The 12335-nt window shown below is 44.5% G+C and overlaps 1 protein-coding gene across 2 annotated transcripts in view; it reads left to right on the top strand.

Annotated features, from left to right (window-relative positions):
• Positions 1-12335, top strand: part of TBC1D22A (TBC1 domain family member 22A) — a 424627-nt gene that overhangs the window by 116052 nt on the left and 296240 nt on the right. For both annotated transcript variants that reach the window (XM_030914235.1, XM_030914234.1), the window contains exon 5: positions 9948-10018. In XM_030914235.1, the coding sequence (XP_030770095.1) occupies positions 9948-10018 (71 nt within the window). The remainder of the gene's footprint in view (positions 1-9947; positions 10019-12335) is intronic.

Raw genomic sequence — 12335 nt, 5'->3', positions numbered from 1 at the left:
AGAAACAATCTAAATAAGGGTGAAAAATCAATAAACTGAAAAATGGTTAAACAAGAAAAATCACTAAAATATAAAGTTTTTTTGAAGAGACCCTTGAAAAACTTCTAGTTAGACTAATGAACAGAAAAAAAGAGAAAAAACAAATTACCAACCTGAGACATGAAAGAGGGGACATCACTACAGATCCTACAGACATTAAAAAGCTAATAAGGGAATGTGATTTACAATTTTATGCCGATAAATTCATGAAATGGAGATATTTCTAGAAAGACACAACTTAAACTACTGCAGGAAGAAACGGAGACCTTTATTATCCTTATATTGATTTAAAAAATTAAATTTGTTTTACAAGAGCCTTCACGCAAGGAAAACATCAGGACCAGATGGCTTTGCTGGTGAACTCTATCAAACATATAAAGAAGAAATAATAGCAATCCTCCAGGAACGCTTTCAGAAAAGAGAGGAGGAGTAAACACTTCTCATTTTTTCAAGGTAACATAATCCTGATACCAAAATCTTAACAAAGACATTGTAAGAAAAGGGAACCTGAGACCAATATTTATGATGAATATAGACAAAAAATTCTTTAAAAACCTATTAGCAAATTGACTTTTGCCTTAACCGATGAAGGAGTAACTGCCAAAGGAATTGCTCTCCTGTTATGAACAGCTAGAAAACTGGACCAGATACGTGAAACAACTGTTTTCAGATACTGGGCAACAGGCAGTGCAGGGCTGTGACCCTGTGAGATAGGACGTAAGTAAGGTGAACTGTATAAGGACTCAGTTTGCAATTGAATGCAGTTGCCAAGCAGCAGCATAAGTGGGGGAACCCAAACGAACCAAGCAGCTTTGCTGAGTTGAGGAATTAGGAAAGAGTTTTGAGGAGGCCGAAACAGAAATCATATATGGAGCAGAGTGTTGGAGAGGAGGGAATTGTACAGGGAGAGAACCCCAGATGTCTGCAAAGTCCCGTCAAGTCCTTGGCTGAGTATTGATCTGCTCAGGAGTGGGGTGAAATTCTATGAGCTGGGAAAAGTCACCAGAAAGCAGTGAGTTGAATAATCCCAAGAGCCGTGGGAATCGAGTGCTGGAGAGACGGCACCTGCAGGAACCTGGCGAATGAGCCATATGAACCTGGAAGACACCATTCGTGTCCCTCCAGCCCTCTCTGTGGACTAGGATGAGATCGCGCCAGCTGACAAAGGAAAAGTTTTTACAAGATCCAGCTCTAGTATCACAGTGGCAATAAATTGATAACTGGGATATCTGGCATTCAATAAAAAAGTAACTGGCATGCAATGGAATGGAAAAATATGACCCGTAATCAGAAAAAAATATTAGTAATTAGAAACAGACTCATGGATCAATAATAACATTTTGAACAACCCAATAAAATATGGGTAAAGCATTTCAACATACACCTCACAGAAAGTATAGAGATGGCCACAGTAAACACATGAAAATCTCTTCAGTGCTCAGCATCATTAATCTTCATAGAATTGCTCTATGAAATCACAATCAGATACCATTTAACACTTACTAGAATGGCTAAAATAAAAAGACTGACAACACTAAATTTTGGCCAAGATGGGGAATAATTCAAATGTTCATACACTGCTGGTGAGAAGTGTGAAATGGTGCAATCACTTTAAAGAACCTTATGGCAGATTTATTTTAATTAATTATTTATTTTTAAGTTCAGGGATACATGTGCAGGATGTACAGGTTTGTTACATAGGTAAAATGTATCATGGGGTTTGTTGTATAGATTCTTTCATCATCCAGGTATTAGGCCCGGTATCCATTAGTTACTTTTCCTGATCCTCTCCCTCCTCCCATCCTCCGCCCTCCAGTAGGCCCCACAACATGTGGTATTTGGTTTTCCGTTCCTGCTTTAGTTTGGTAAGGATAATGGCCTCCAGTTCCATCCATGTCCCTGCAGAGGACATAGTCTTCTTCCTTTTTTTCTTTTTTTCCGAGACAGAGTCTTACTCTGTCACCCAGGCTGGAGTGCAGTGGCCCGATCTCAGCTCACTGCAAGCTCTACCCCCTGGGTTCACACCATTCTGCCACCTCAGCCTCCTGAGTAGCTGGGACTACAGGTGCCCACCACCATGCCTGGCTAATTTTTTTTTTTTTTTCCGTTTTGTTTTTTGTTTTTGTATTTTTAGTAGAGATGGGGTTTCACCATGTTAGCCAGGTTGGTCTCGATCTCCTGAACTCATGATCCGCCCGCCTCGGCCTCCCAAAGTGCTGGGATTACAGGCATGAGCCACCATGCCTGGCCAATCTTGTCCCTTTTTATGGCTGCATAGTATTCCATGGTGTATATGTATCACATTTTCTTTATGGAGTCTATCATTGATGGGCATTTAGGTTGATGCCATGTCTTTGCTATTGTGAATAGTGCTGCAATGAACATAGGTGCGCATGTGTCTTTGTAATAGAATGATTTGTATTATTTTGGGCATATACCCAGTAATAAGATTGCTGGGTCAAATGGTATTTCTGTCTCTAGGTCTTTGAGGAATTGCTACACTGTCTTCCATGATGGTTGATCTAATTTACTCTCCCATCAACAGTATAAAGGTGTTCCTTTTTCTCCATAACCTCACCACCATTAGTAATCACGATTCTGACTGATATGAGATGGTATTTCATTGTGGTTTTGATTTGCATTTCTCTAATGATCAGTGATGTTGAGCTTTTTTTCATGTTTCTTTGGCCACGGGTACGTCTTTTTCTTTTTTTATCGAGACAGAGTCTCACTTTGCACCCAGGCTGCAGTGAGTGCTGCAATCTCGGCTCACTGCGACCTCCACCTCTTGGGTTCAAGTGATTCTCCTGCCTTAGCCTCCCAAGTAGCTGGGATTACAGGTGCCTGCCACCATGCCTGGCTAATTTTTCTATTTTTAGTAGAGACGGGATTTCACTATGTTGCCCAGGCTGGTCTTGAACTACTTACCTCAAATGATCTGCCCGCCTTGGCCTCCCAAAGTGCTGGGATTACAGATGTGAGCCCACTGCGCCTGGCCTTTTGAAAAGTGTCTGTTCATTTCCTTTTCCCCCTTTTTAATGGGGTTTTTTTTTCTTGTAAATTTAAGTTCCTTATAGATGCTGGATATCAGACCTCTGTCAGATGCATAGATTGCAGAAAGGCAGTTTTTAAATAAAGGGAGATGTACATCTGCCCTGTGACCTGGCAGTTCCAGTCCTTCACACCTGCCTAGGAGAAATGGAGGCATACACCCACAAAACATACATCCGCAAGAGTGTTCATCGCAGCCTATTCATGGTAAAAATCACCCGGCAGTTCTGCTCCTTCACACCTGCCTAGGAGAAATGGAGGCATACACCCACAAAACATACATCCGCAAGAGTGTTCATTGCAGCCTATTCATGGTAAAAATCACCCGGCAGTTCCGCTCCTTCACACCTGCCTAGGAGAAATGGAGACATACACCCACAAAACATACATCCGCAAGAGTGTTCATCACAGCCTATTCATGGTAAAAATCACCCGGCAGTTCCGCTCCTTCACACCTGCCTAGGAGAAATGGAGACATACACCCACAAAACATACATCCGCAAGAGTGTTCATTGCAGCCTATTCATGGTAAAAATCAGTAACTAACACAGAAGTCTATGAATGGGTGAATGTGTAAACAAGTTGTGGTATATTCTTAGAATACTTTCACTGCTTGTAAAGAATGAACTGGCAACATGTGTGACTCTTACACATTCTGAGCAAAAGAAATGGGACACAAAGGATATATACTGTCTGTACCGTTTATATGAATTGCAAGAATAGGCAAGTCCCAGTCTATGGTGATAGATATCAGAAGGCAGTTAACTTGGAGTGGGGGCCAAGAATGACTAGAAAAGGGCAATAGACATGTTCTGTGTCTTGTCTGAGGGCAGCAATCCTTTTTTTTTTTTTTTTTTTGAGACAGACTGTCACTCTGTCACCCAGACTGCAATGCTGTGGTGTGATCTCGGCTCACTGCAGCCTCTGCCTCCCAGGTTCAAGTGATTCTCCTGTCTTAGCCTCCTGAGTAGCTGGGACTACAGGTGCCAGCCACCATGCTTGGCTAATTTTTGTATTTTATAGTAGAGATGAGGTTTCACCATTTTGGCCAGACTAGTCTCGAACTCCTGACCTCAGGTGATCTTCCCGCCTTGGCCTCCCAAAGTGCTGGGATTACAGGTGTGAGCCACTGCACCTGGCCTAGCAATACATTTATTATATGTAAGTTATACTTTGATTTTAAAATATCACACCCCGCAACAAGCAAATCACTAAAGGGGAGGAAGAAAGGATGGAGCATGCTGTCCAGCACTTAACTGGAGACAGAAAAAAGCCAAGTGGCAGAGTCTGACCTTCAGGAACACATACATTACTCCTAGGAGACAAGGCGGGTGCTCATGACACCCCCTGTCATTGGTGCTCACAGAAGAGAGAAGTGAGTGAGGACTGTAGTTGTCAGGAAGGCATCTTAGACGTGGCAGGTCTTGCGATGGGCCCTGAGAGCTGCATGGAATTTGACAAATCGGAGATTAAAGTGGCGATGTCACAGAAACTTTGTAGTTTTGTAGAAACACCATAGGGTGTACAGTGGAAAGTAAGTCTTCTGTCATCCTTGACTCCATCCTGGGAACCCCTCCCCAGATTCTTCCTGTGCTTTCAGATTCTCGTATATGCTACAGAAATCATCATTGTATCTACAGACTGTTTTCATTGTTCCCTTTTTACTTGATCATTTAGATAAACTTTATATCCACACAAAAAGACAGACATTCTTTTCTATGGCAACAGTGTATTCCAGTGCATGGATCATCTCCCTATTCACGGGCATTTTAAAACACGGCATCACTCAAATGAACATCCTTGTGCATAGCCTTTGCATTCCTTTGCAAATCTCTCTGTAGAATAGGTTTCTTAAAAGTTGCTGCCCAAGGCCGGGAGCGGTGGCTCACGCCTGTCATTCCAGCACTTTGGGAGGCTAAGGTGGGCGAATCACCTGAGGTCAGGAGTTCAAGATCAACCTGGTCAACATGGCCAAACCCTGTCTCTACTAAAAATACAAAAATTAGCTGGGCACAGTGGCACTTGCCTGTAATCCCAGCTACTCGGGAGTCTGAGGCAGTAGAATCGCTTGACCCCGGGAGGCGGAGGTTGAGGTGAGCTGAGATTGCACCACTATGCTCTAGCCTGAGGGACAGAGCGAGATTCCATCTCAAAACAAACAAACAAACAAAAAGAACAAAAAAACCTTGCTGCTTAAAGGTTATATACTTTTGAAATTTGACCAACAAAGAATCTATGCCAATATACGTTTTTACCAAACTGTGAGAGAGTGGCTATTTACCCAAAGTCTTATCAGTATTGGGCATTACCATTCATTAAAAATGTTATCCAGCTTATTTTTGACAGATTTCTTGTTTTAATTTGTTGTTTGATCACTATTGAGGTGATGTGTCTTTTCTTTTTTTTTTTTTAAAAAGACAGGGTTTCACTCTGTTGCCCAAGCTGGGGTGCAGTGCAGTGATCATGGCTCTCTATAGCCCCAATCTCCCGGGCTCCACTGATTCTCCCACCTCAGCCTCCTGAGTAGATGGGACTAGATGTGCAAACCATCATGCCTGGCTAATTTTTTTTTTTTTTTTTTTTGTAGAGACTGGGTTTTACCACGTTACCCAGGCTGGTCTCAAACTCCTGGGCTCAAGTGATCCGCCCGCCTCAGCCTCCGAAAGTGCTGGGATTGCAGACGTGAGCTGCTGTGCCCAGCCTGAGGTCATATGTCTTTACACAATATGTTTACTAGCCATTTCCATTTCCTCTTCTGTGCATTTTCCAGTTTTCGTGGGCTGTTCGTCTTCCTACTTTACTGTGTGCTCTTTGTATGTCAGTGATGCTAACCTTTTTATTTTTGTTGCATGTATTTTTCTGTCGGTCGTTTGTTGGTTGCATATCAAAAGTCCTTCACTGTACAGTCATTTCCAATCTTTTATATAGTTAATTTGTTAATACTTTTTTTTTTTTGAGACGGAGTCTCGCTCTGCCGCCCAGGCCGGATCTCAGTGGCCGGATCTCAGCTCACTGCAAGCTCCGCCTCCCGGGTTCCCGCCATTCTCCTGCCTCAGCCTCCCAAGTAGCTGGGACTACAGGCGCCCGCCACCGTGCCCAGCTAGTTTTTTGTATTTTTTAGTAGAGACGGGGTTTCACCGTGTTAGCCAGGATGGACTCGATCTCCTGACCTCGTGATCCGCCCGTCTCGGCCTCCCAAAGTGCTGGGATGACAGGCTTGAGCCACCGCGCCCGGCCGAAATGCTATTTTTATCATAACTAAGTGCTCATAAATACATAGGCTTGATTTTGAACCATTCATTCTGTGTCCTTGATTTCTTTGTCTTAGTCTGTCTCTCTGAACCCTACTGTCTTAATTCCCGTAGCTTCATTACATGTTTTTCTTACCAGTTAATGTGAGTTTCTTCACATTATTCCTTTTGGGAATTTTATTGGCTCTTCTTATGCCAGGTCAAATTCCAGGTGAACTTAGGGTCAACTTACCAAGTTTCAGAACACATAAGTATATCCCATTGGAATTTTGATTGGGTTTGCATTGAACTTGAAGATTTCTAAAGTGACACCTGACAGCATTATAAATTTGAGTCTTAGATCCATGTATTCTATTTAGTCTGTTGTTTGAGTCTTCTTGCTTTCAGCTCCCAAATATCTCTTTGGTCATTGCTTTACTTTCACTGCCATCATCACCCCTACATTGGGCTTGTGAAGTAGTCCATTGAGTGGTCTCCTTATGACCACTCTTGGCCCCCCAGTCTCTTCTCCAGGATAATCCAGGCTTTGCATTAGATGTTCCCTGGGCTTTGACTACTCCCCTGCTGGCCTCCCTCTTCACTCAGTTCATTTCCCCTCATTCTTAGATCTTATCCCCATTGTCATTTCCTCAAGAAAACCTCCCTGACCTTCTTAACAAGGTACAATTCCCCATTTACGGTTTCAGGGCACCCTTTGCCTCTTCATCTGAGCACTCAGGGTAGCTGTAAGTTTACTTTGCTCTTCCTTGGAATGGGAGGTGAACTCTGTAAGCACAGGTGAGCTCTCTAGGCACAGTTACGCTCGTAAGCACAGGTGAGCTCTCTAAGCACAGGTGAGCTCTCTTAAGCACAGGGCAGATCTGGAAGCCCAGGGGACTCTCTCAGCCCAGGCAGGCTGTCCAGCACAGGGGTCTGTGTAGGCACGGGGACTGTGTTTGGTGTTGCTCACATTTGTAATTCCTCTACTCCCCCTGGCCCAGAGGAAGAGCTTTGTAAATGCAGGTTGGTGTCAGTGAGCTTGGTGTTTCCTCCTATTTATGTAGGTCTTCAAGTGAAGACTTGTGGTTTTCTTCATGAGCTCTCGTACAGTTCTTGTTAAGTTTATGCCGTGTTATTTTCTTCTTGCTGGCAGAGAAGGGCTATTGATTTTTGAATGTTCCTGTATTTGGGCATCTTGCTTATCTCAGAACTCTGTTTCCTGCCATTCTCTCAGTTCTGCCTCTGTCTCTGTTGGCACCATTCCTCAGGCTGGTTGGGTGCAGATGGTTGCAGCAGTTCCGACCCCCACATCTGACCCTGGTTAGCTTTCAGTGGAAGAGGAGTGGGTTGCCTCCAGGAACTTCCCAAGAACTGGGCAGGGTGTTCTCAGAAGCCCAGCTGTCTGTGCTCAGTGGCTTAAGTAGGGGCCTAGGCCCCTTTGCTGACTCAGCCATTGGTGAGGTGTGGCCTAGCTCTGCAGGGCTCCAACCAGGCCGACCTGTTCCGCTGCCTCTGAGCTGAGTCCCCACCTACAGGGCTGCTGCAGGGAGGTGTGAATACTTCGCAAATCTGGGATTCTGCTAGAAAGATGCACCAAACACCTATGAGGATGGTCATGCGGCTTCCCTGTCAACCCCGTTCAGCATGTCGGTAAAGCTACAAGATTTCCCGACATTGAACCGTCCCTCCTTCATTCTTTATGTGTATTATTCTTTGAATATCCTGCTGCTGTGCTTTGATCTACTAAGGTTTTACTTTGGATCTTTTTGTCTGTATTCAAAGTGAGATTTGTCTGTGCTACAAAAGTCTTTTTAAGAATGGAAGGGACGTAGTGGAAAGACCCTGGTATTGAAGGTTGCTTAGCTCCTGTGTGACCTTGGTCAAGTCCCTTAACCTCTCTGAGACTATATCTTTCATATACAATAGTGATCACAACCCTAAGTAACACAAGCTTGTTTTGAGGATCAAATGAGATAAGACGTATGAAAGCTCTCTTTTAACACCAAAGCTTGAGCAGAGTTAGAGCCTTGTCTCATTATGTGTATTCAGGATTTTTGAATTTTTGTGAATTTCTTCCAGTGAGGAGAGAGGTTCAGAGAACATTAACAAATAAGTTTGCTCTCAGCTTTTCCTCATAAACCATAATCAGAAAACCAGAGTTATGCTGAGGGAGAGGCACTGGGAACATGGTTGGTAAACATTACATTATTGGTGTTCAGATATGAGGTTCCTGCTTTTCATAATATCCTTAGGGTACTGGGGAAGATTTGATATTTTCTGAGATTGCTGTAAAATGCAAGTTATTGCTGCGACTGTCGCCCAATTATTCTGTACTTATTTTACTTAGACTTTAGTAATTGGAAAAAGATTAGATGTCAGGACTTTGTATTTTGTTGATTATATTAGCAACGTCTTCTCTTTAGTCATTTCTTTTATTCCTGTTATTAATCATTAGCTCCAAGCTGTTAGGAGAAGAACCTAATGGTAGATGCCTAACTTAAAGGAAAGAAATAATGACTTGAGTTTCTGTGGGATGGGGCAAGTGTTGCTATACCTAGACATTGAAATGGATTCTCCCGCCCTTCAGGGCATGGGAATAAGACACTCAAGGAGACTCAGAAGGTTGATGGAATGCGGGGCCCACATCCTTACCCCTCTGCCCCGATGCTTGTCCTTCCCTGCCCTTGGAGGTACTGGACCTTGCTCCAGGACCCCTCTGCCTCTGGCCAGCCCCTCCCGTCTCGTGATTTTTTCTACTTGTAGGTATTTATAAAGCCTCATTGACTTGTATCAGACTACCTTGAAGACTTTGTCTGTGTAGAATTTGGCCACATCCTTAATTAATGGTGTATAAAGACAAACGTATCTCCATGAAACGATTTCTTTCAAAACCAGTAGTGAGAAAAAACGGCATCATATAGGTATGCTTAAATAGTAAATGGAAAGTGAGATGGATGAAAGAAAGGAAAACCAATTAACATGATCAGGTTGGGGTAAAAGCCTTCAGCAGAGAGAGGGAGGTGGGAGGGGGAGAGAGAGGGAGGTGGGAGGGAGGGAGAGAGAGAGAGAAGGAGGTGGGAGGGAGAGAGAGAGAAGGAGGTGGGAGGGAGAGAGAGAGGAGGTGGGAGGGAGAGAGGGAGGAGGTGGGAGGGAGGGAGAGGGAGAGAGGGAGGAGGTGGGAGGGAGGGAGAGGGAGAGAGAAGGAGGTGGGAGGGAGAGAGAGAGGAGGTGGGAGGGAGAGAGGGAGGAGGTGGGAGGGAGGGAGAGAGGAGGAGGTGGGAGTGAAGGAGGCTGGTGTTCTCTGGACTTCCCTGGTTGAAGGAGGGAAGGGGTCATGGCGCCTCACCTGTCCCAGGGTAGCTGCAGGGACACTGGGGATGCCTTTTGCAGACATGTACTCAGATTCTGTTGTAAACAGGTGACCTGTAGCTTGGTTTGAGTAGAATGGTCACTTATCTTCTCTGGGATACTGAAATCAATCGGTATCTGAAATGTTGATCATTTAGTTTAATTTGTTGATGGAGCTCATTGCCTCCTAATAAAACAGATGGAATGTGTTAAAGCACTGGGGAGGTTTGCTAACCTTTTGTAAATCTTATTTCTCCTTGTCTCTTTTTTCATCAACAGAGGAATTACGGAAGTTGAGCTGGTCTGGAATCCCTAAGCCAGTGCGTCCAATGACGTGGAAGCTCCTCTCAGTAAGTCCCACCGCGCCGCCCATCAGCGCCTCCTTCCTGTGTGCAGGGACTGCGGGCGTCTGGCCTGAGTAGGGCCTGACAGCCACGCCCACGGGTTTGCCCTGGCTTTGTTGCAGTGATAAAGGGCTTTGCTATGGCTAAGCTGACGTTTTCCATCCTTTGCTTAATTTTAAGCTTGGTTTGACAGGACTGGCAGAAAACAAGGATAGATCATAATTACAACAACGGTATTTTTTTCCTCAGATTTTATTATTAGAAAATCTTTATATGTTCCAGCCTATGATATAGAAAGGTTTCAGCATAGATGGTTATTTCAACTCCGAGGAGTTGAAACAGGGAAATAGGTTTTAAATTTGTTTGAGATATGCTGAAAACAAGGACATATGTTTGACCAAGTTTTTTTTTTTTTTTGTAAGTATTAGTAGTGTTGTTAGGAAAAGAAGAAAATGGATGAGAGAAGCGGTTTGTGTTTCTTGGGTGGAGTGCGGAGTTCCCGCTGCCTCAGCTCTAGCGCTGAGCTGCGTGTCTGGAAGCGCTTTGGGAAAGGTTGGGGTGGGCGGTGGTGACCATCAGCACGCCCTGGTACTCTTAGCTCGGGCTTACCATTGTGAGTGAGTCTGGCCCTGGCGACTATTTCAGAATTGGTTATAGACAGTTTTCTTCTCTTTTCCTTTTTCATTATTTTTGGAGCTAAGTCAATAGTGTGCTCTAAGTGTTTACTCTAAATTGGGTCTGACTTTTAGTATTTAAAAGACTTTTTCTGGCTCATGAGTCTTAATACATTTGCAGCTTAGTACCTCGTAATCCTAAATGCAGATGCAGCTCTGAACAGTGAATATTTATTGATTAAATATTCCTTGCAATTAAAATCAGACTTGCTGCGATGGCTTACGTTTTTGTTTTGTGCTTTTGTATTTTAACCTAGTTTTCCAGTTTATATCCAGTTTTCTAAATGTCCCCTAAGATAGGTTGCAAACTTCTCAGGTTAGTTTGTAGGAAGTTTTGATGAAAATACCGAACTGCATTTTCTGTTTGTTAAGGATGTGCCGTGTCTAGGTGGAAACTCTCACGTGAGTCATTTTATACTGTTCTCTTCTAGTTCTCAGCCTCTGCGGGTTATGGTTCCACTTCTCTAATGTGTGTAGCGTAGGGGTTGATGTGGAAATGGCCACTCTGGTTTCAGTGGACAGAGGAGCAGAGGGGGAGGTGACAGACAGCCCCACTTTGCTGGTTGTGGACAGGAGGGCAGGTGGGTGTAGGCGGAGTCTTAGTCAGGAATCCTGGCGAGGCAAGTGGGAGTGTGAACCCAGGAAATCTGAGACGGTCTCAGTTGATTTAGAAAGTTTATCTTGCCAAGGTTGGGGGCGCACTGGCGACACAGCCTCAGGAGGTCCTGGCGACAGGTGCCCAAGGTGGTCAGGGCACAGCTTGGTTTTATACACTTAGGGAGACATGAGACATTGATCAAAACATGTAAAAAGTGGCGAGGGAGCTTCCAGGTCACAGATAGGTGATCCACGAATGGTTACATTCTTTTGAGTTTCTGATGAACCTTTCCAAAGGAAGCAAATCAGATGTGCATCTGTCTCAGTGAGCAGAGGAGTGACTTTGGATAGAATGGGAGGCAGGTTTGCCCTGAGCAGTTTCCAGCTTGAGTTTTTTAGTGATCTTGGGGGCCCAAGTATTTTCTTTTCATAGGAGAAAGCCTGAGCATTCTCAGGGCTTTGTCATGTGAAAGGAAAGACACATGTAGTCCTTTAACCATCATTCCTTGCAGGGTCCTTTGCTTGGGAGATGGAGATGAATTAGACACTAGCCTGCCATTAGGAGGAGGTCGGGTGCTACAGACTTGTGATGTGACAGTGGTGGTGGAGGCCGGGACTACATACTGTAGGTTGGACAGGACACAAGTATGAACCAGGGGGTGGAGGAGTACCACAGCATGGGGACAGTTTAGTGCTGAGGGTCAGCTTCTGCTAGGACGGGAGTTCACACCTGGGATCCGCAAGGCCATGGCAGGTGGGGAAGGAGGGGAGGATGTGGAGATTTGCAGTCACAAGGCACAGGGATGAACATGGTGGTTCTTGGCCCTCTCTGGGCTTGGATTGACAGATGAGTAGAAAATAAATGTTAGGTCAGGGAGCAAAACTTGTCCTTGCAAGTGTAGGATGCTAAGAAAGGGTTCATGAGGATGCCAGGTAAGTCTTCTTGGGGAAGGTGGCATCTTACGTGACGTCTCAAAAGGGATGTTAGTGTTCTCTCTGCTCGTGGGAAGTGGGGAGGCCGTAAGAGCTGGGGTACACAGTGGTGGTGGGAC

The sequence above is a fragment of the Rhinopithecus roxellana genome, chromosome 13 (genome assembly GCF_007565055.1).
Source record: "Rhinopithecus roxellana isolate Shanxi Qingling chromosome 13, ASM756505v1, whole genome shotgun sequence".
Taxonomy (NCBI): domain Eukaryota; kingdom Metazoa; phylum Chordata; class Mammalia; order Primates; family Cercopithecidae; genus Rhinopithecus; species Rhinopithecus roxellana.
This window is presented reverse-complemented; position numbering and strand designations above follow the sequence as displayed.